Source organism: Macaca thibetana, chromosome 8, assembly GCF_024542745.1.
Source record: "Macaca thibetana thibetana isolate TM-01 chromosome 8, ASM2454274v1, whole genome shotgun sequence".
Lineage (NCBI taxonomy): Eukaryota > Metazoa > Chordata > Mammalia > Primates > Cercopithecidae > Macaca > Macaca thibetana.
This window is the reverse complement of record NC_065585.1, coordinates 47305762-47330005: the sequence shown is the minus strand read 5'-3', so window position 1 is coordinate 47330005 and position 24244 is coordinate 47305762. Positions and strand designations below refer to the sequence as shown.

The 24244-nt window shown below is 43.4% G+C and overlaps 2 protein-coding genes across 2 annotated transcripts in view; both read left to right on the top strand.

The window, feature by feature from the left end:
• The window catches only part of ERICH5 (glutamate rich 5), a 700842-nt gene that overhangs the window by 421425 nt on the left and 255173 nt on the right, over positions 1–24244 (top strand). The window lies entirely within an intron of this gene.
• The window catches only part of LAPTM4B (lysosomal protein transmembrane 4 beta), a 70214-nt gene that overhangs the window by 29754 nt on the left and 16216 nt on the right, over positions 1–24244 (top strand). Inside the window, exons 3-6 of the mRNA XM_050800543.1 lie at positions 2676–2749; positions 3403–3525; positions 6787–6885; positions 13073–13168. Of these exons, the coding sequence (XP_050656500.1) occupies positions 2676–2749; positions 3403–3525; positions 6787–6885; positions 13073–13168 (392 nt within the window). The remainder of the gene's footprint in view (positions 1–2675; positions 2750–3402; positions 3526–6786; positions 6886–13072; positions 13169–24244) is intronic.

Sequence of the window (24244 nt, the reverse complement as noted above, 5' to 3'; positions counted from 1 at the left end):
AGGCCATGGTTACTGGAGCTGGGAATGCGAGAGTCACCTAGATTTAACCTCTTTGTGAGGAGCAGTAACATTTGGACTAGGACTACCCCCAACCGAGACAACCTCGGAGTGGGAGGCACCCTCACTCTCTTCCCTCCTTGTGATCTCATTCCCTCACCAGAGGGCGGAGGGCAAAAGAGCTGTATGTTGATCGCCCAAACAGATCACTGCCTGGGGCAGAGAACGGGGTGTTGAAGAATGGTTTTGGAATAGCACCAGAAGCCAGCTGGTAGAGCCACTCCACTGCTTATCTTGATGTTCCACCTAACCAAACTGTACATTTCCCTACTTTGCCTACAAGAATACTATAAAAAGCTCTCCTAATGTCTTACTGAAATCTCAGGATGCTATGTTAGCCAGGGTTCCCTAGAGGGACAGAACTAATGGGATATATTTAAGGGAGTTTATTGACTTATATGATCACAAGGTGAAGTCCCATAATAGGCCATCTGCAAGTTGAGGAGCAAAGAAGCCAGTGATGGATCATTCTGAGTCCCAAAACCTCAAAAGTAGGGAAGCTGACAGTGCAGCCTTCAGTTTGTGGCTAGTGGCCCAAGAACCCCTGGAAAAACCCCTGGTGTAAGTCTAAGAGTACAAAAGCTGAAGAATTTGGCGTCTGATGTTCGAGGGCAGGAAGCATCCAGCACAGGAGAAAGATGGAAGCCACAAGACTCAGCAAGTCTGCTCTTCCATTTTCTCCTGCCTACTTTATTCTAGCTGGTCTGGCAGCTGATTAGATGGTACCCACCCAGATTGAGGTTGGATCTGCATTTGCCAGTCCACTGACTCAAATGTTAATCTCTTTTGGCAACAGCCTTCACGGGCACACCCAGGAACAATACTTTGCATCCTTCAATCCAGTCAAGTTGACACTACAGATACATTAAGCCTACAGAATCCCTTGGATCCGTTGAGGTCCTGTTTGTCACTGGCTGAGCAGGAACTAGGTCAGCTCTGGTGTCCAGTATTCCTTCTTTCGTGCTCTTTTCCTCACCGGCTGCTTCTCTGATGCATTTTATTGTTGTTGTTGTTTACATTTTAATGTTTTTCAATTCAGGATGTGATTTACAATTTAGCAGAAATTTACTATGAGTATTATTTTTTTCCCCTCTAGATCTCTATGTTGAAAAAATTCAAAGCTTTTAGAGAAGTTGCATGTACAATGAAAACCACATTATTTTTCTCATTAACAATAATTTGTTCTGCCAGATTTAGGAAAAGCAGTTTTAAAAAACCAATAGTTTGGAGTTCATTTTTGTAAAATTATTATTATTATTATTTTTTTTTTTTTTTGAGACGGAGTCTCGCTCTGTCGCCCAGGCTGGGATGCAGTGGCCGGATCTCAGCTCACTGCAAGCTCCGCCTCCCCGGTTTACGCCATTCTCCTGCCTCAGCCTCCCAAGTAGCTGGGCCTACAGATGCCCGCCACCTCGCCCGGCTAGTTTTTTGTATCTTTTAGTAGAGACAGGGTTTCACCTTGTTAGCCAGGATGGTCTCGATCTCCTGACCTTGTGATCCACCCGTCTCGGCCTCCCAAAGTGCTGGGATTACAGGCTTGAACCACCGCGTCCGGCCACTAAAATTATTTCTTATTAAATATTGAGTAGGTATAAAAGAATATTTATAAAATATTTATTACCTGTAGCCAATCATGGTGCTAAAAGCACTTGTGGACCTGCCAAGTTGGTTTAAGAAATTTTTGGCCGGGTGCGGTGGCCTGTACCTGTAATCCCATAGTGACAATGCCCAGGCAATTGAAACTGCAATGAGCCATGATCGCACCACTGCAACTCCAGCTTGGGAGACCAAACAAGACCCCTTATTTACCAGAGATTGACTAAAGAAAAAAAGAAGTTGAAGGCCGGGCAGGGTGGCTCGTGCTTGTAATCCCAGAACTTTGGGAGGCCGAGGCTGGCAGATCACTTGAAGTCAGGAGTTCGAGACCAGCCTGGCCAACATGGTGAAACCTCCGTCTCTACTGAAAGTTATAAAGAATTAGCTGGGCATGGTGGAGCACACCCGTAGTCTCAGCTACTTAGGGGGCTGAGGTGGGAGACTCGCTTGAGCCTGGGATGTGGAGTTTGCCTTGAGCCAATATTGTGCCACTGCTTTCCAGCCCAGGCGACGGAGTGAGACTCTGTCTCAAAAAATAAAAAAAAAAGATAAAGCAAAGTAGAATGAACCAGATGGTATGGCTGTCTTATAGCGAGCAAGAGAGTGGGACAAGGTGAGGCAAGATTAGAGAGGTAGACATGCTCTGGAATAAAGAGGAACATCAAGGCCTTGATAAGAAGTGGAGGTTTTATTTTAAATAAGATGGAAAGCGATGAAGACTTTCATTAGAGCTTTGAGGCACACATGAGTTTATAAAATAGAAGTTAGACACCTATATATCTGTAAAATAATACCTAATTCATGATTTATATAATCCAGTGGACCAGAAGAACAAACATTAAAAAAATCTGTAAACCAATATCCCTTTTTCTATTTAGAGTAATCTCTTAGTATAAAGTTTTTAGCAACTTTATACTAGTTTATTTACAAAATGCCTTGGAGAAGAGACTGAACGTGTTCAAACAGTGGATCCACTACTGATTTGTCTTTTTAAAAAAAATTTATTTTTAATCTTTTGGCAGACATGTGCATTGCCATTGCGATTTCTCTTCTCATGATTCTGATATGTGCTATGGCTACTTACGGAGCGTACAAGGTAAGCAGCTTGCAGTAAGATGCTGGCCTTTTCCTACATGTGTAATCTGTGCTGCTAGAGTCTATAGTAAGTGAGAAGTGACTTTCCAGTTTTCGGTTAAGAATCTTGTTTAAATCTCTCGTTTGTATTATGTGGTACTAGGAAAACCAATATTATAGTCCTGGAAATTTTTTTTTGGGAAGACAGGCTCTCACTCTGTCACACAGGTTGTAATAGAGTGGTGTGATCTTAGCTCACTGCAATCTCCGCCTCCCAAATTCAAGTGATTCTTCCACCTCAGCCTCCAGAGTAGCTGGGACTATGGGTGTGCGCCACCATACTTTGCTGAGTTTGGTATTTTTTAGTAGGGATGTGATTTCACCATGTTGGGCAGGCTAGTCTCAAACTCCTGACCTCAAGTGATCTACCCACCTCAGCCTCCCAAAATGCTGGGATTACAGGTGTGAGCCACCACACATAGCCAGCCCTGGAAATGTTCACTGAAGCTTCTTTTTGACTGCTTATATTTGGCATACCGGTTTCCATGATGACATGGGTTAATGAATTCCAATTTTTCCATTTCCTTTCAGATTAATAAAATATTTATTTTAATGTAACAAAATATTGTTTTATAATATTGAACACAATAACTTTCTATTTTCTGTTCTGTTTAGCAACGCGCAGCCTGGATCATCCCATTCTTCTGTTACCAGATCTTTGATTTTGCCCTGAACACCTTGGTTGCAATCACTGTGCTTGTTTATCCAAACTCCATTCAGGAATACATACGGCAACTGGTATGTGGACCTCTTACTGCTCCTTTTCATTAATTCTTTTCATTAGGGAAGCTGGTTAAGTAAGGGATGTAGTTACAGAGATACACAGACATTAATTTCAGGATTTTTAGCTTGTAGCTGAATTACCAATAAGAATTTTTTTTTTTTTTTTTTTTTGAGATGGAGTCTTGCTCTTGTTGCCCAGGCTAGAGTGCAATGATGTGATCTTGGCTCATTGCAACCTCTGCCTCCAGGGTCTCAGCCTCCCACCTAGCTGGGATTATAGGCATGCACCAACATACCTGGCTAATTTTGTATTTTTAGTAGAGATGGGGTTTCACTGTGTGGGTCAGGCTGGTCTCGAACTCCTGACCTCAGGTGATCCACCCGTCTCGGCCTCCCAAAGTGCTGGGATTACAGGTGTGAGCTACTGTGTCTGGCCTGATAAGAAAGTTTTGAGGGCCGGGGTTATGATTGGTGGCAGTGATGGCGGTGTTTGATGTGCCTACTTAAATTATAGTCCAGTTACTAATAGTTTTATTTGGTAAAATGTAGTTTTCTCAGTAATCAACAAAGGATAGCTTTTTGCCTCTGCTAGTGTATTGAAAGTGAAACTCTGCTCAAAAACAAACAAACAAAATAATTAGCTGGGAAAGGTGGCACACGCCTGTGACCCTAGCTACTCGGGAGGCTGAGGCAGGAGAATTGCTTGAACGTGGGAGGTGGAGGCTGCAGTGAGCCAAGATCACGCCCTTGCACTCCAGCCTGGGCAACAGAGTGAGACCTCGTCTAAAAAAAAGAAAAATCAGAAGAAAGTGGAACTCTTCTCTATACTAGCTCCCAAATTTGTTTGACCATAGAATCCCTTTCTCAAGCATCATTTTGGGACTAGTTTATCGTTAAATGTCCTTTTGATCATGTGAGTGAATATTTGTGGCAGGGTATTAAGAAGCTTATAATGGTTATGAGGTTGGAATAACTTTATTTTTGAGACAGGGTCTCTGTCACCCAGGCTAGAGTGCAGTGGCGTGATTATGGCTCACTGCAGCATTGACCTCCCAGTCTCACGTGATCCTCCCATCTCAACCTCTTGAGTAGCTGGCACTACAGGCATGCACCACCATGCCCACCTAATTTTTCTTTTTGTATCTTTTGTAGAGATGGGGGTTTCACCATGTTGCCCAGACTTGTCTCAAACTCCTGGACTCAAGTGATCCTCCAGCATTGGCCTCCCAAAGTGCTGGCATTATAGGTCTGACTCACTGTATCAGGCCAACTTCACCGTTTTTTTTGTTTATTTGTTTGTTTTTTTGAGACAGAGTCTCACTCTGTCACCCAGGCTGGAGTGCAGTGGTGCAATCTCGGCTCTCTGCAACCTCCGCCTCCCTGGGTTCAAGCCATTCTTTTGCCTCATTCTCCCGAGTAGCTGGGATTATAGGTACCCACTACCATGCCTGGCTTATTTTTTGTATTCTTAGTAGAGATGGGGTTTCACCATCTTTTCCAGGCTGGTCTCAAACTTTTAGCCTCAAGGGATCCACCCTCATCGGCCTCCCAGAGTGCTGGGAATACAGGCACCCACTACCATGCCCGGTTAATTTTTGTATTTTTTTAGTAGAGGTGGGGTTTTGCCATGTTGACCAGGCTGGTCTCGAACTCCTGACCTCAGGTGATCCGCCCGCCTTGACCTCCCAAAGTGCTGAGATTACAGGCATGAGCCACCATGCCCAGCCTGCAACCTCAATGTTCTGGGCTCAAGTCATGCTCCCACCTTAGCCTCCCAAGTAGTTTGGACTACAGACATGCACCACCATGCCCGGCTAAATTTGTATTTTTAGTAGAGATGGGGTTTGACTATGTTATCCAGGCTGGTCTCAAACACCTGTACTCAAGCAATCTGCCTGCCTCAGCCTCTCAAAGTGCTGAAATTACAGGCGTGAGCCACTGTGCTTAGCCAAGTTATTTTATTAATAAAAGAATAAAGTTGGCCGGGCGCGGTGGCTCAAGCCTGTAATCCCAGCACTTTGGGAGGCCAAGGCGGGTGGATCACGAGGTCAGGAGATCGAGACCATCCTGGCTAACATGGTGAAACCCCGTCTCTACTAAAAATACAAAAAACTAGCCGGGCGTGGTGGCGGGCGCCTGTAGTCCCAGCTACTCGGAGGCTGAGGCGGGAGAATGGCGTGAACCTGGGAGGTGGAGCTTGCAGTGAGCCGAGATTGCGCCACTGCACTCCAGCCTGGGCGACACAGCGAGACTCCGTCTCAAAAAAAAAAAAAAAAAAAAAGAATAAAGTTGCATGATCTGATCACAAAGAATGACGATTTTATTTCTTAGATATTTTGTCCCACGTGAAAGAAGACTGAAAACCATTAGGTGGTGTTCACCCTGGTGAGCAGGAGCCAAGCACGAGTCATGGGCCTTCTCCATGTTCTTCCTCAACATTGGAAACAACTTTGTTTCAGAATATTGTTCATGAGGAATCCCAACACATAGTGTTGAACAGTGAAGAAGAGATAAAAGATGAGATAGCACAGTAGGCCTCCTTCCCATTCACTTGCCTAGGCCAGTGATGTAGGCGTTGATCATTGCTGTGTGAGTGTTTTGTGGGGAAAGTCTAGCAACTCCCTCTAACCATAGTAGCCGACTTTGGTCCTCCTGAGAAGGTTCCCTTTGACCTGGTTGTTAAGCATTGTGGATGGTAGTGCTTATTTTGCCCTGCCCTGGAAGTACTTGCTAGTATAAGAGAATATGCTGTCTTGGGAGAAGTACCATCAACACAAATGCTCTTTGCAAAGAAGCCATCATTTTAGTAGGTTTCTGTTCCTTGCCCTGCATATGCCCTTTAGAATGGTTCAGAACTTTTTTTTTGAGACATGGTCTGGCTCTGTTGCCCAGGTGGCTGGAGTGCAGTGGCATGATCTCGGCTCACTGCAACCTCCCGCACCAGGGCTCAAGTGATTTGCTCACCCCAGCCTCCCAAGTAGCTGAGCTGGGCGACAGAGAGAAACTCTGTTTAAAAAAAAAAAGGAATGGTTCAGAACTTGCAGAGAATCCAAATTTCAGAGATCCCTGGATATACAAAATGTCCCTGGATACAGATCACTGACTTCTTTTATATGGTAGGAGGGCAGAGTCAGGCTAGAAATTTTGCATTCATCCTAAATAATAGCTGTCTGCTTTAATCAGTTGCTTTCTGATAAGCATGTCTGAATTGGTGCCCAAGGAATACTGTCTGGAATGATTAATGAGATTTACTAATGAGGCCCTTTTCTTTTGCAGCCTCCTAATTTTCCCTACAGAGATGATGTCATGTCAGTGAATCCTACCTGTTTGGTCCTTATTATTCTTCTATTTATTAGCATTATCTTGACTTTTAAGGTAAGCATGAAGATTTTACTTATAGTCTAAAAATATTAAGTGTATTCCTGAATGCCAAAGAAGTAAACAAACTTTGGTCAGTTTGTCTGTCTTTGGACATCCAAATTGCTTTTTGATTTCCTAAGATTACAATTCCTATGCTGTCTGTATTAGAGGTAAACACTAACCAAAATTCCACAGTTTGATCAAGGAGTCCAAAATATATTTGGACAGAGATAAGTTAACATAATGTTATACATTACATAGTATATAATACTGCAAGGTCTGTTACAAGGTCTGTGTAGTGAATATTCTTTTGTAATTTTTTGCTAAAAGTGTAGTCGTTTCTGAATATTGTTCTATCGCAATCCATTATATGAATATCATTATTTAATAAATTACCTGTTGTTGAACATTGAGACATTTCACTTAAATATATTCACTGCAACCCTGTTAAGTACACCCTTATATTTATGCATTTATCTCAAGATAAATTTCTTTATTTTTTTGTTTTGTATTTTTTATTTTTTGAGACAGAGTCTCACTCTGTTGCCCAGGCTGGAGTACAGTGGCGCAACCTTGGCTCACTGCAAGCTTCACCTCCCGGGTTCATGGCATTCTCCTTCCTCAGCCTCCCCAGTAGCTGGGACCACAGGCGCCCACCACAAGCCCGGCTAATTTTTTTGTATTTTTAATAGAGATGGGGTTTCACCATGTTAGCCAGAATGGTCTCTATCTCCTGACTTCGTGATCCGCAGGAGAATGGTGCGAACCCAGGAGGCAGAGCTTGCAGTGAGCTGAGATCGTGCCACTGTACTCCAACCTGGGTGACAGAGCGAGACTCCATCTCAAAAAAAAAAAAAAAAAAAATGAAATGTTGGGTGGTCAGACTCAACACTAGGTCTACGAAGTCCGGCGGAGTCAAAGGAATGAGACAAGTTAAGAGTACACAGGGTCTCTACTAAAAAAAAAATACAAAAAACTAGCCGGGCGAGGTGGCGGGCGCCTGTAGTCCCAGCTACTCGGGAGGCTGAGGCAGGAGAATGGCGTGAACTTGGGAGGCGGAGCTTGCAGTGAGCCGAGATCCGGCCACTGCACTCCAGCCTGGGCGGCAGAGCGAGACTCCATCTCAAAAAAAACAAAAAAAAGAGTACACAGGGTGGGTCCAGGGGTCCAATGCCAGTTTGGAGGCTGCGAAGGCCCCAAGCTCTGGGAGCCCACACTATTGGTAATCAAACAAAGAAGCAGGTAGTGAGGACGTGCGGATATGGGGGTAGACAGGTGAGGATGTGAGAATAGAAAGGTAGCGGTGCATCAGGCATAGCTGTGACGGTTTAACATATGCTCTGGTACTTGAGATAAGGGAGAACAGGTTCTTCTAATTCGAGATACAATCAATTTATGATCTTTGGAGGGCAAGGAGCAAGGGGCCAGTGAGTCTGGACACATTCCAGAGGCTGCAAGGGGTTTTATGCCCTGAGCCCTGGGTTCTGTCCAAGCCACAAGGGGTTTTATGCCCTGGACTTAGATTGTAGTGTGACAGGGCAGCTTTCCACCCTTTGGCACAGTTTGGTGTTCCATGGGCCACAAGGGGTTTTAGACCCTGGACTCAGAACATGTTCCAAGACTCTTTTACGTTATGTCAGACAAGCAAGCCTTGCCTCAGCTCTTCTGCCAACATACATACATACATACATACATACAGACAATAATGAAAGAAAATCAATTGAGTCTAAATTTCTATCATAAAACACATGATTTCGGGTGTCATTCAGTAGTTAAGGATGTGAGTGAATTTTACACACAGATGTTGGTCCTTACTGCCTTGCAGCTCCAGCTCCTCCGTTCTAGCTTCTTGGCTGCTTTTTGACCCCCAAGCCCATGAGGCTAGGGCTGCCTACCATCCAGGCTGCAGGCAGAGCTGGCAGTGCCCCCTGGTGAAAGGCCACAGACTCACATCTCACTCATTGTAGTTTGTCTTTGAAGGGTAGACTCCCTTTTGACTTCTGCATGTTTTTGGTTACTCTCCCATGACTTAAAATTTGTGCATGAGTAATTTTTCTAGATTTTATAAATCTTACCTGCAGGAAGGTTAGTCTGACCAAGGTAACTCTGCCATTACCGGAAACTCGGAAGCTAGAACCTCCCAATTATCTTTAAAAAGACTTTTTAAATCTTTTAAACATTTTCACTAGTACTTATTTGAAATGCCCACATCACATTTTGAGTCAGAGGACCTAGGGTTGGCTTCTGTCAGTATGACTTCTATTTTATTTTATTTATTTATTTTTAAAGGCACAACCATGTTCATCATTGCTAGTCATGTAGTCTAAATTAGCAAAACCATAGCAGAATAAAATATAATACTGGTTGATGTATTTATACAGATATTAAAAGATATTTTTGAATGCACTTTAAAAAATTTTTTTGTGGGTACATAGTAAGTATGTGTATTTATGGGGTATATGAGATATTTTGGTACAGTGCAGAATAATCACATCATGGAAAATTGGGTGCCCATCCCCTTAAGCATTTAGTTATACTCTTTTAGTTATTTTTTAGTTATTTATTTATTTTTTTGAGACAGAGTGTCGCTCTGTCGCCCAGGCTGGAGTGCAGTGGCACGATCCCGGCTCACTGCAAGCTCTGCCTCCCTGGTTCAAGTGATTCTCCTGCCTCAGCCTCCCTAGTAGTTGGGACTACAGGCGTGTGCCATCACGCCTGGCTAATTTTTTGTGTTTTTAGTAGAGACAGGGTTTCATCATTTAGCCAGGATGGTCTCAATCTCCTGACTTTGTGATCTTCCCACCTCGGCCTCCCAAAGTGCTGGAATTACAGATGTGAGCCACCACACCTTTTACTTATTTTTAAATGTTGTCAATACTACCTTTAGCTTTGTGGTCAGAGCCTTGGTTTCTTTATTTACTAAATAGTGGTAATTAATAAAACATTCTGCAGCATGACTGAGATAATGGAAGGTGCTTCATTTATTCAGCAAATATTTATTGAGAAACTCTCAGTGGCAGATTCTGTTCTAGTACTATGGTTTGGTAGTGAATAAGAAAAATCCTTGCCCTATGGTGCTTTTATAAATTGCAAAACACAAATATTGTCTCATAAATGGGGCCATACTAATTGTTCACATCAATGTCTCCAACATGGGAGAAATGTATACGCGTGTGTGTGATAAAATTTTATTTTATATATTTTTATTATATATATTATATAATTTTTTTTATAGATGAGGGGGTCTTACTATGGTGCCCAGGCTGGTCTCAAACTTTTGGCCTCAAGTAATTCTCCTGCCTCAGCCTCCCCCAGTGTTGGGATTATAAGTGTGAGCCAGTGGGCCCTGGCCAGTGCCTTCATTTTTATATCCCTCCCAGCACTAAACTGATGCGTTGGCACCTAGAGACTCCATAATTATTAGTTTTTATTTTTATTTTTATTTTTTTCAAGACAGGGTCTTGTTCTGTGGCCCAGGCTGGAGAGAAGTGGCCTGGTGTGATCTTACCTCACTGCCACCTCTGTGTCCCAGGCTCTGGTGATCCTCCCGCCTGGCCAGTAGTAGCCGGTACTGTAGGCACACACCATCACACCTGGCGAATTTTTCCATTTTTATTAGAGATGAGGTTTCGCTATGTCACCCAGGCTGGTCTGGAACTCCTGGGCTCAAGTGATCCATCTGCCTCCTCCTCCCAAAGTGCTGGGATTATAGGCATGAGCCACCTCGCGTAACCAAGACTCAGTAATTGTTAGTATAGATTAATAAGAGTATGCATGTTTTGGTTTCATATACTGGTTCACTGGATTAGTGCCTCTCATCACCAAAATTTACTCCTACTCTGTGATAAGTGTTATCACCACGATTCTTTGAAGCCCCAAAACAAGGCACTTGTCAGCTTTGCTCTGTCCTAAGAGAGAAAAGGAAGCAGTGCTTAACCCCTAGCTCTGCAGATAGATGATGGGAAGAATCTATCAGTGCAAGTTAATTTGGGAAATACACTAAATAGTTCTTTTTTTTTTTTTGAGACAGTCTCACTGTTGCCCAAGGTGGAGTGCAGTGATGCAATCTTGGCTCACTGCAAGCTCCGCCTCCGGGTTAACTCCATTCTCCTGCTTGAGCCTCCCGAGTAGCTGGGACTGTAGGTGCCCACCACCACGCCCAGCTAATTTTTTGTATTTTTAGTAGAGATGGGGTTTCACCATGTGAGCCAAGATGATCTCGATCTCCTGACCTCGTGATCTGCCCACCTCGGCCTCCCAAAGTGCTGGCATTACAGGCGTGAGCCACCATGCCCGGCCCACTAAATAGTTCTAATTCAATATTGCAGAAGTGTCAAATAAGAAATAAGGTCAATGAAAGAAGTACCTGGGCTTTTAAAGACAGCACGTCGAGGTTTCTCCCCTTTTGGAATGTGTAGTAGGTGAATGCATGTGGCCTTGCAAAGGCCCTTGAGACTGCCTATTCTGGGCATTCCATACAAATACAATCATCATGCAATATGTTTTTTTGGTTGTGTGCGTTTTCTTTTTTTTTTTTTTGTTTTGAGACAGAGTCTCACTCTGTCACCCAGGCTGGAGTGCAGTGGCGCAGTCTCGGCTCACTGCAGCCTCTACATCCCAGGTTCACTCGAGTCTCCTGCCTCAGCCTCCCACATATCCGAGATTACAGGCATGCGTCACAATGTCTGGCTAATTTTTGTATTTTTAGTGGAGACGGGGTTTCACCATGTTGGCCAGGCTGGTCTCAAACTCTTGGGCTCAAGTGATCCACCCATCTCGGCCTCCCAAAATGCTGGGATTACAGGTGCGAGCCATCGTGCCCAGTCCCATTATTATTATTATTATTATTTATTTATTTATTTTGGAGATGGAGTCTCGCTCTGTCACCCAGGGTGGAGTGCAGTGGCACAATCTTGGCTCACTGCCACCTCCGCCTCCGGGGTTCAAGCAATTCTCCTGCCTCAGCCTCCTGAGTAACTGGGACTACAGGTGCATGCTGCCACATGCAGCTAATTTTTTGTATTTTAGTAGAGATGGAGTTTCACAGTGTTGCTCAGGCTGTTCTCGAACTCCTGAACTCAGGCAATCCACCTGCCTTGGCCTCCCAAAGTGTTAGGATTACAGGCGTGAGCCGCCGCGCCTGGCCCCGGCCCCATTATTTTTATTGTTGTTAATACCACATTGTTTGGATGGTGCCGCATTTTGTCTATCCATTCATCAGCTGAGGGACATTTGGGTTGCTTCTACTTTTTGGCTATTATGAATAATGCTGCTGTGAACATTCAAGTTTTTGTGTGGATGTATATTTTCATTTTATTGGGTATATATTATATACATACTATGTAATACCTAGGAGCCTAGGAGTGGAATTGCTGGGTCATGTTGTAACTCTGTTTAACCTTTCGAGGACGTGCCAGACTTTTCCAGAGTGGCTGCAACCATTTTACATTCTCATAAGCGACGTATTTCCTGGATTTTAGCAATCTAGTTTCTTTATGTGTTTAAACTTCTTTTAATCAAAGAATTTTAATGTTAAGGGATTTTGAAATCATTTAATTCTAATCCAGTTACACATGATAGTTCATAGCTTAAACATCTTCCATGAACTCACGTTTCATTTCTAAGCAGTATTTATGTTGGACATTAATTTTAAGTATCTTCGTCTGGATATTTCATTAATAAAGGGGAAATGTTTTAGTGAATTTTATTGACTGTGAGATGAATTTATATGCTATGAAATTTTTTTAAAGAAATTGACTTGTGTAATAAAATCATAGATAATCATGTAGAAGAAAAATTTCCAAAGAAGCAGTTAAAATATGGTGATAAATGAGTTAATACGTTTGATTGTTCTGTGAATTTAGGAGCAATAAATGTTAATTGTGTGCTTGTTCTTTCCAGATACCTATTCTTAGAAATTTCTCATTCAACTCTCAACCCCTCCCCTCCCCCACCTTCCCCCAGTACCACCCCCACATCCCCACTGGTGTAATAGAATACGGCTTCAGTAGCACATTGTGGCAAGAAGTGACTATACCCAACATTTGTACTTTCAGGGACTTTTGGTTTAGTAGAGCTGTTATAATATGTGTATTTATTGCTTATGTTAATAAAAGTTTTATAATATGGCTTTATCTGTGTGGTATTCGAAAGTACCTGCAGTTTGAAAATTAAAAATCTGATAATCACTCCTCATTTTCAGGGTTACTTGATTAGCTGTGTTTGGAACTGCTACCGATACATCAATGGCAGGAACTCCTCTGATGTCCTCGTTTATGTTACCAGCAATGACACTACGGTAGGTATGATGTCGCTTATGGTAGAGATCTCGCCCACACCTCTACTGTATGATTATCTTGAAATGTTTCTACTGTTTGCTACATTTTTTTTTTTTTTTTTTTTTTTTTGGAGACGGAGTCTCGCTCTGCCGCCCAGGCTGGAGTGCAGTGGCCGGATCTCAGCTCACTGCAAGCTCCGCCTCCCGGGTTCACGCCATTCTCCTGCCTCAGCCTCCCGAGTAGTTGGGACTACAGGCGCCCGCCACCGCGCCCGGCTAGTTTTTTTTTGTATTTTTTAGTAGAGACGGGGTTTCACCGTGTTAGCCAGGATGGTCTCGATCTCCTGACCTCGTGATCCGCCCGTCTCGGCCTCCCAAAGTGCTGGGATTACAGGCTTGAGCCACCGTGCCCGGCCTGTTTGCTACATTTTTACTGTTATTGAAACATACTCATGAGCTGCTTAGTTATCAAAAGATTCATCTTAGTTATCAAAATATTTAACTATGAAGTTAAATGACATGTATTTTGTTTTTCTTACAGGATATTAAAATCTAGATGGCTCAACTCTGGTTTATTTTAAAATATGTTACAGATAGATAATATATGTACCTTACTGTAATTATTTATCTTAAATCTGCATTATTTTTATTTTTTTGTTCCATTTTTTTTTTATTATACTTTAAGTTCTAGGGTACATATGCACAACGTGCAGGTTTGTTACATATGTATACATGTGCCATGTTGGTGGGCTGCACCCATTAACTCGTCATTTACATTAGGTATATCTCCTAATGCTGTCCCTCCCCTCTACCCCCTCCCCACAATAGGACCTGGTGTGTGATGCTCCCCTTCTTGTGTCCAAGTGATCTCATTGTTCAATTCCCACCTATGAGTGAGAACATCGGGTATTTGGTTTTCTGTTCTTGCGATAGTGTGCTGAGAATGATGGTTTCCAGCTGCATCCATGTCCCTACAAAGGACACAAACTCATCCTTTTTTATGGCTGCATAGTATTCCATGGTATATATGTGCCACATTTTCTTAATCTAGTCTGTCACTGATGGACATTTGGGTTGATTCCAAGTCTTTGCTATTGTGTTAAATCTGCATTATTAAACCATGGTATATAATTCTAGATATTGCTTCTGCATTGTATGACATTATATTAGCTCACCTTACATGTGAAGTTAAATCGAGATGTGATGTTTACAGGTAGGTTAAAAAAACCTTGCAAAGTTACTATGTCTTTATAATTTACCTTATGTGTGTATTCTTAGTAAAGTAGATGGTCTCAGCCAGGCGCGGTGGCTCACGCCTGTGATCTCAGCACTGTGGGAGGCCGTGGCGGGTGGATCACAAGGTCAGGAGATCGAGACTATCCTGGCTAACACGGTGAAACCCCATCTCTACTAAAAATATAAAAAAAAATTAGCCGGGCGTGGCGGCGGGCGCCTGTAGTCTCAGCTGCTGGGGAGGCTGAGGCAGGAGAATGGCATGAACCCAGGAGGCAGAGCTTGCAGTGAGCCAAGATCACGCCACTGCACTCCATCCTGGGCAACAGAGTGAGACTCTGTGTCAAAAAAAAGTAAAATAGATAATCTCTGTTCTGCTACTGGTGGTTCATACTTTAAAATTACAAACCTCTCATAAAAGATCTGTGAAAACGTGTCTTCACTGAAGAGTCTATGAAAGCATATGCACTTTATGTAAATTATCTTGAAATTTCCTGGCTCATGGTAAGATGAAGGTGTAATTCCTTACGGTGTCTCTGTCGTCACTGTTTTCAGCACAGTGCCTGATGTAATGCGTAGTACCACGAAGTGCTCCATGCACAGTTAGTGAAAACGATGCGGATGGATGACATGTAACTGTGTGGCGTGGGACAGGATGGGTGGGTCAAAATGGATAGGATTGGACTGAACAAGTGAAAGGAACACATAAATGGTAGGAGGTCAAATTTATACTAGAGCAGAGTTTTGTGTTTTTGTTTGTTATTTTTGTTTTTTTTCTGGTAACTTGTTCACTCTGACCTTACCGAAATAATCCAGCCTGTTCCTTACTTTCTTGTGTATATAATGAAACTAAAACAATTACAGACTTCGTATTAAATATATGGGTGTAGGCTGCTGTGTTACCGAGAACTCTGTGGGATAGCTAAAGTATGTTATACACGGACAGTTTTCCTAAATGCTCACCACACATTTCTTGAGTTCAATCAAATACGCATTAGCAGTGGTTTAACAGACAGCCATGACCAGATGCACAAAACCTGGCATACCCAGATGCTGAGGAGGCTCGTTTTGGGAGTCTGCAGAATTCTGTGTATTGTTTACAGTAATCACGTGTTCTGCTTAACCCCTTTAAAAAATCACTCCTGGGCCAGGTGCAGTGGCTCACGCCTGTAATCCCAGCACTTTGGGAGGCCGAGGCGGGCAGATCACGAGGTCAGGAGATTGAGACCATCCTGGTGAACATGGTGAAACCCCGTCTCTACTGAAAATACAAAAAAATTAGCTGGGCGTGGTGGTGGACGCCTGTAGTCCCAGCTTCTAGGGAGGCTGAGGCAGGAGAACGGCGTTAACCTGGGAGGCGGCGGAGCTTGCAGTGAGCGGAGATCACGCCAGTGCACACCAGCCTGGGCGACAGAGCAAGACTCCATCTCAAAAAAATAAAAATAAAAAAAATCACTCCTGGGTCTATAACTCTCTTTAAAGAAATATCTATTCAAATTTTTTGTGATTTTGATAAAATTACTGGTTTAAGAATTTTTTTCCTTTTCTCTGAGTTGTTATTTTTTTATTTTTTTACCCATTAACTTTCTTTGTTTGTTTTTTGAGTTTCACCCAGGCTGGAGTGAAGTGGTAGGATCTCGGCTCACTGCAACCTCCGCCCCCCGGATTCAAGTGATTCTCCTGCCTCAGCCTGGAGATTATAGGTGGGATTATAGGTGCCCACCACCACGCCCAGCTAATTTTTGTATTTTTAGTAGAAACGGGGTGTCCCCATGTTGGCCAGGCTGGTCTCGAACTCCTGACCTCAGGTGATCCACCTGCCTTGTCCTCCCAAAGTGCTAGTATTGCAGATGTGAGCCATTGTGCCTGGCCTGTTTTACCCATTAACTTTTGCAGAAGGCAAGTTGTTAAGTATTTAGCCATCTGTAAATTTTTTTCTTTTTGTTAAACAAAAAAAACTCCATAATTAGTGTTCTACTGAACTAATGAAAAATGTAAGCAAAGTTTGAGATTTTTAAGTTTGAAGAACAATAAAGTTGTTAAACAAGATACATCAGAACCTCTTTGTAAATTTCATGGTGCGTAGGGCTTATAAAGCCACCATCTTTTAGAATTATCTCGTAAGAGAATAATGCCCATATTACATGTGCTTGTTTTGATATTGTGGTGTTATGAAAGAGGAGGAGATACATAGGTTTTCATCCACAGTTCCTGGCTCAAAACTTCATAGCCATTGTTAGTCTTTGATGATTACCGTAGGTGTGTCAGGCTTTACTTCTGCCCTTAGGTAGGATTCTAATCTCTGTCTTCCTTTCTAATTGTGGATCTGAAGACCTTCCCTAAAGAGGATCCAGCCCCATACCCTGAAGGAAGGAATGCTGGAGCTTTCTTAGGGATAGCTGAACTCCTGGAGGTTCCTTGAGGGTGGTACACCCAGGAAGGGCTTGGAAGCTCCATGCTCCTTCCCCCATATCTATGAACCTCTTCATCTGTATCCCTTGTAGTATCCTTACAATAAACCAGTAAACCTCAGTAAGTGTTTCTGAGTCCAAAATGTCATGGGAACCTCAACTTGAAGGCTGGTTGGTCAAAAGGTCCTGAGGCCCAGACTTGCAGAGTGTCGGAGTGGGGAGGGGACACTTTTGGGGACTGGGCCGTTAACCTGTGGGATCTGACACTGTTTCCAGGTAGATAGTGTTATGTGCGCGTCTAAGTGAAGAGACAACCTGAAAATTTCAAGCTAAGTGTGAGCAACAAGGCTGTTTATTCACTCGAGTGCGAGCGGGCTGAGTCCGAAAAGAGAGTCAGCGGGCCAGGCGCGGTGGCTCAAGCCTGTAATCCCAGCACTTTGGGAGGCCGAGATGGGCGGATCACGAGGTCAGGAGATCGAGACCATCCTGGCTAACACGGTGAAACCCCGTCTCTACTAAGAAATACAAAAAAACTAGCCGGGCGAGGTGGCGGGCGCCTGTAGTCCCAGCTACTCGGGAGGCTGAGGCCGGAGAATGGCGTGAACCCGGGAGGCGGAGCTCGCAGTGAGCTGAGATCCGGCCACTGCACTCCAGCCTGGGCTACAGAGCGAGACTCCGTCTCAAAAAAAAAAAAAAAAAAAAAAAAAAAAAAGAAAGTCAGCGAAGGGTGGTGGTATTGGAGCTAGTTTTATAGGTTAGGGGTAAGCAGTGGAAAGTTACAGTTAGGGGCCGTTTATTGCTTATTGCGGGGCAGGGGAGGAATGTTACAAGATACATTGTCACAAAGCGGGAGGGGTCACAGGGCACAATGTCACAAGGTTGATCGATCAGTTAGGGTAGAGCCTGTTACAATGGTAGAATGTTGCAAGGTTGGCTAATAAGCTAAGATGGGAGCTAGCTGTTTCTCTTCTTTTGTGGTTTTCCTGTTGTCCTAGACTTTCTGGCTCCGGGAGGCCTTCTGGATGTGTACATGTGGGTAACAGAGGTCAGGTTGGCTTGACCATGCTGCAGCTTTCTCAGAAGACCTCACATTCCCATCTTTTTATATTAATAATAGAAAAACAAAAATGAGAAAGAGTAGTGAAGTATGGTGAAACTTTATGGTGAAAATTTTGGGAGTAGTATGGAGGGATGATGGGCGATGTTTCTCAGGGCTGCTTCGAGCAGGATTAGGGGCAGCGTGGGTACCTAAAGTGAGAGAGAAAGGTTAAACCGAAGGGAGACCTTGGGGCAGGGGGTGATATTGTCAGGTTGTTAAAAGGAACATATGTTGAATTGACTGGTTTGTAATAGCTTGGATGCTGTTTTGTATGAACTGAGAGATTAGCCTGAAAAGACAAGGTCCGAATAAGAGAAGAAGGATGAGCGCTAAGGGGCCTTTTAGTGGGAAGAGCCATGAAGCTAAGCTAGAGAATGGCCACATAGGTCCAGTATAACTATTTGCCTGATTAGTGAGTTTTTGAGACAGAGTCGCTCTGTAGCCCAGGCTGGAACGCAGTGGCACAACCTTGCTCACTGCTACCTCTGCCTCCCAGGTCCTGGTTCAAGCAATTCTCTTGCCTCAGCTTCGCGAGTAGCTGGGATTATAGGCATGCGCACCATGCCCTGCTAATTTTTGTGTTTTTAGTAGAGACAGGATTTCACCATGTTGGCCAGGCTGGTCTTGAACTCCTGACCTCGTGATCCACCTGCCCACCTTGGCCTCCCAGCATGCTGGGATTACAGGCACGAGCCACTGCGCCCGTCCCCTGCTGAATTTTCCAGAAAGTAAAGTTGTTTGGGAGGGTAAAGGTGTAGGGGTCACCGAAAGAGGTTTGGAGGTGTAGGTAGGGAGACAGGGGAGGTTGCCCAGTCAGCTAGTAGGGCAGGGACAGCTGTGTAGTAGGAGGAAAAGAGGGGAATGCATAGCCAACAATTTTTTGCTAAGGAAGAATTAGAGATGGTGAGGAGAGAGAGGGTGGGTGAGGTTGATGATATGTTGGAGATAATTAGGGAGGGGTAGAGGGTAGCAGGAGAATGGGAATGAGACACAAAGCGAGTAGAAAAGAATTTCATTGTGGTGGAAGAATTGGAGAGTGCCTTCCCACACAAGGTCACCTATCCACTCTAGGAGAGAGTTAAGGGTGGCAGCTGGAGGGTGCGACCAGGAGATGTCAGTTACAATGGTCTGGAGGAAAAGTGTGAACTGGCAACATAGACAAAAACAGGGCATTTAGAAGTAGGCTAGAATGGTGATTAGGGAGGTAGGTAGACATTAAATAGTGAGGTGACTGTGTAAAGGCCTGTTGTAAATGAAAGATACAAAGGCCTATTGTTCTTTTTCAGGAATGCGAGTAAGTTGAAGGGAAGTGGGGGAGAGTACTTGTGACTTCCAGAAGGAGGTAGAGGAGTTAGGCTGGTCGTTGGATGGGCACAGTTTTATCCTAGAGCGATGAACCCAGTGGGGAAGGTTCTGTAGACGGACCGTGGTTGGGGTGCTGTTAACGACCTGGTAGGGTCCTGTCTACTGAGGTTGTAGAGTTTGAGGGGTTAGGTTCTTAACAAGAACTGACCGTCCGGCCTGAGTGTCTTTATATGGCTGGGTATTTGGAGTGGGTAAAAGGAAATTGGCAGCTCGGTGGATTTCATGTCTAGCTTGTTGAAGGACTGGAAGATAGTTACCAAGAGGGCCGATGTCTGGAATGAGGTTGAGCCCTTATAAAAATGTGCGGCCACATAGGAGCTCAAAGGGGCTATACCTGTGGGTTATTGAGGGTTGGCTCGAATTCGAAGGAGAGCAAAGGGTAGAAGAACTGTCCAATCTTTTTTGAGTTGGAGGGTGAGTTTTTGTTAAGATGTGTTTTTAAAAGACTGTTGGCCTTTTCTACTTTTCCTGAGGATAGATGATGATAAGGGCATGGAGATTCCATTGAATACTGAGGGCTTGGGAAACTGCTTGGGTGATCTCACTAATGAAGGCTGGACTGTTATCAGATTGTATGGAGGTAGGAAGACCAAATCGAGGAATTATGTCAGTTAGGCAAGAAATGACTGCAGTGGCTTTTTCTGTCCCTGTAGGAAAGGCTTCAACCCATCCGGTAAAGGTATCAACCCAGACTAGGAGGTATTTGTATTTGTGGACTCGGGCATATGTGTGAAATCTACTTGCCAATCTTGTGTGGGGGTAAATCCTCAGGCCTGGTGTGTGGGCAAGGGATGGGGTTTGAGAAAGCCTTGGGGAGTAGTAGAGTGGCGGATAGAACAGTGAGATGTGTTTGTTTTGAGAATGGATTTCCATAACTGGAAAGAAATGAGGGGTTCTAAAAGATGGGCGAGAGGTTTGTATCCTACATGGAAGTGGTGATGAAAGGAAGAAAGGATGGAGTGGACTTGTGAGGCAGGGAGAAGGAATTTTCCATGGTCTAAGAACCACTTGCCCTGAGTTGGAAAGGACTGGTAGAGCAGGTTTTCAGAAGAAGAATAGGTGGGAATGATAGATAAAGAGAAGTATTGGTCTGGAGCGGAGACTGGAACGTGTGCAGGCGCTGAGGCATTTGCTGCCTCTCTTGCTGTTTTGTCGGCGCAGGCATTTCCTTGGGCAATGGGGTCAGATTTTTTTGGTGCCCTTTGCAATGGATTACTCCGGCTTTGGCTGGAAGGAGGGCAGCTGTAAGGAGAGCCTTTATTAGATAGATCCAGCTGGTGTCTGCTGCTTGTTGGTGGGAGAAACCCCCACACCTTTGGTCACAGGAGCCTTCTACTTTGGTTGTTGTGGTATGAGAGCAGAGGAAGAACACAGCTTGAGAGCTTTGCCCAAAACAAATACACTTCTGGTTGTTTTTCTCCAGTAGAAATATTATAGAAATTAGGGTGCTTAGAGAATTTTAAGAACCATGAGTAAATCACCAAAATGCATCCTACTAGCTTTTTGGAGAAAACTTCTGTTTTTCCCCTTTGGAAGACACAAAGGTATGGAATAACAGGTATGTTTTATTTAGGCTTAGTTATAAAATGTATCAGAATAGCTACACTTTTCAACTGGATGTTCCCACCTCTTCTAACAGTGTGCCTCTTTTCTTCAGAAGGGCTACCAGGTGGGCAGTAGTTTGGGGGAAATTGCTAGGTAGCGGCTGGTCATTCTCTGTCATTTTGTAATAACTTGCCACTTTTAAGATGAGGAAACTGAGGTACTGGTAATGTTACCATTTTCCCACAGTTCCCAGCGAGCCATTTTTAAAAATTTTCTTTTGAAAGAATTATATTCCTGGAAAAGGTAGATTTATCTTTTAACATAGTTGTATTGATGTAATCCACTCCAAAATATCAGGGTAGACCACCAGCTGAAGTCTCAGCTTTCTGACATTTTTTATTTATTTATGTTTATTTGATTTTATTTTAAAATAAAATAAAGCAAGGCTCTGCATGTTTAAAAATTGTTTAGAACTAAAGGAGTTAATGTTACCATTATCAATTAAAACCAGTTACTGAAGCCTCCCTCTGAGACTCTAATGGGGTTTGGAATGATCTAGATCTATCATTTTCCCTGGTCTCCATAGCTGTGTTAATAACTTCACCATGCGTAATAATGTATGTTTCTCTTTTGTTCACATCTTTGTTGGGAATCCACATTTACATAATAACATGTCATGCCTTGCTTTCACTTACTTTCAGATATTAGGCCAGATAGCTTTTCTCCCAGGTTGACCTCTGTGGAAAGATACTGGGGGCTCCTGCTGGTAGAAAATAAATGTAGTTTTTCCTCCTTCTCTAAAACAGTATACATATTATTATCCAGATGTGTTCTTTCCCAAAATTGTTCTCAGAGGGAGGATAGAGAAGAGTTATTAGATATTGGAGATCATTCTCTGGTTTAACCTCTCCTCCAGTTTCCCAGCTAAACCAAACCAAATGCTTTGAAAGGAATGCATAACACAGAAAGTCACAAACTGTTTATAATGCTTTAGAGTCATCCCACCCCCAGCACCCTTAGGCCATTGAAATAAGTAATGTAACTATTCATTTATTGAATAGTCATGTCCAAATGACTTAATAGTAGTCATTGGGGCAGTATCTTAACAAGTGCTGGGACATTTTCCTTGAAAATTTAAAATACAACAAAGTGCCCTTTTTTGAGTCGCTGCAGCTCCCTCAGGCGGGCCCGCTGGTGGCTTGGAGCGCCCTTTCTTTTAGGGCAATGTTATGGAAATCACATGGGTGTATATTGTGTAATACCACACTCTCCACTGCTGCCAAAATTTGGTCATAAGAGGAAAACATTTAAATACAAATCCTGTAGATCAGGGGCCCCCAAGCCCCAGGCTGCACAGCAGGAGGTGAGCAGCGGGCAAGCAAGCATTACAGCCTGAGCGCCAAGTGTCAGATTAGCAGCAGCATCAGATTTTCACAGGAGCACAAACCCTGTTGTGAACTGCACATGCAACGAATCTAGGCTGCAAGCTCCTTTTGTAATACCCAACCTTGTATTAACACGAATAGACTCTCCCTTAGATACCTCACCTTGTTTTAATATGAATAGACTCTCCCTTAGCTGAGAAAATCGGATGGACTCCATTTGGCTCCTTCATTTACAAGACATCAAGGGCTCCTTACCTACCCCCTTCCTCGAAGACTTAACTTGTGCAAGCTGACTCTCAACATATCAAAGTGTCAATTAACTGATAAGGTACTGAGGCTAGCAATGTCCGCAGTTCCCAGGAATTCACTCGGGAGATAGTACCATAAAGTCCCCGCGTTCGTGTCGGGCAGATAACACCCAGAGCCCCCACACTATCACCTTCTGATGAATTTAAAGCCCCTGTACCTGTAACTGTTTGTTTCCCTGTAACCATTTGTCTTTTTAACTTTTTTTTGTCTGTTTTACTTCTGTAAGATTGCTACAGCTCGAATCCCCCTCCCCTCTCTAAACCAAAGTATAAAAGAAAATCTAGCCCCTTCTTCGGGGCTGAATTTCGTGCTCTAGCTGTCTCTCAGTTGCCAGGTGATAAAGGACTCCTGAATTCGTCTCAAAGTCTGGCGTTTTCTCTCTAACTGGCTGGGTTACAATACTTTTGAGAATCTAATGCTTGATCTGAGGTGGAACAGTTTCATCCTGAAACCATCATCACACACACCCCCCTCACTCCACCACCAACCCCTTAGAAAAGTTGTCTTCCATGAAACCAGGGACCGCTGTTGTAGTTTATGGTAACAGGTTTCTGAGTCTCCCTCTGTCAGGCTGAAATACATAGGAGCGATATATCGGCTCACTGCAACCTCCACCCACTGGGTTCAAGCGATTCTCCTGCCTCAACCTCCTGAGTAGCTGGGACCACAGGCATGCGCCACCATGCCTGACTAATTTTTGTATTTTTGGTAGAGATAGGGTTTCATCATATTGGTCAGGCCGGTCTGGAACTCCTGACCTCAGGCTATCCACCTGCCTTGGCCTGCTGAAGTGCTGGGATTACAGGTGTGAGCTACTGCGTCCGACCACAAATTAAGGTTTTAAAAAGTGTTTCTTAAACCTATGTGACCTTGTTTACTAATACTAATAAAGGCCTGGATGGTGATAAGAGCCGGTATTATGTTAAATCTAAATGTAAGAAACCTGATTCCTCTGGAATTGTGGCACTCAAAAAGCAGTGAGATTGATATTTAGCCAAAATGGTATAAGAATTCTGATTCCAGATAAAAGAATCATAGTTGTGTAATGTAGGAAAATTCCTATTTAGGGAAAAACAGGAACATTTTTAACTCCATGGTATTTATTATGCCATGTCATATTGTAGGCTCTTACCCAGATTAACATTATATGCAAACTTACTGTTTTAACTTCAAAAAGTATTTTGCTATGTAGGGGCCTTCTTTTGTGTCTAACTGCTTGAAAAACGCAATTGAAGAAAGGTGAGTGTGGCTTCTTTGGTTTCAGAAAATAAGTATAAAGAGAAAATATATATATACACACACACACATACATAAATATATATATATATATATATATTTATGGTGAGTGGTGACTGGGTCAAAGGCCAGATTATCTTCCCAGTTTCCTTTTCTTAATAAACTATCTTTGAGGCACCTGAGATTAATTAAGGCTGACCTTAGGTTGTCAAAAAACCACAAAACAAGGTATTGCCTAGGGGAATGGGAGTGGAGTCAGATTTCGTAGTGGTCGCAATGACTTTAAAAATTGTGCATGAAAAATTTCATGTTTTCCTCCTGCCACTTTTTTTTTTTTTTTCGGAGACAGAGTCTGACTGTCGCCCAGGCTGGAGTGCATTGGTGCAGTCTTGGCTCACCGCAGTCTCTGCTTCCCAGGTTCACGTTATTCTCCTGTCTCAGCCTCCCGAGTAGCTGGGACTACAGGCACATGCCACTGTGCCTGGCTAATTTTTGTATGTTTATTAGAGACGGG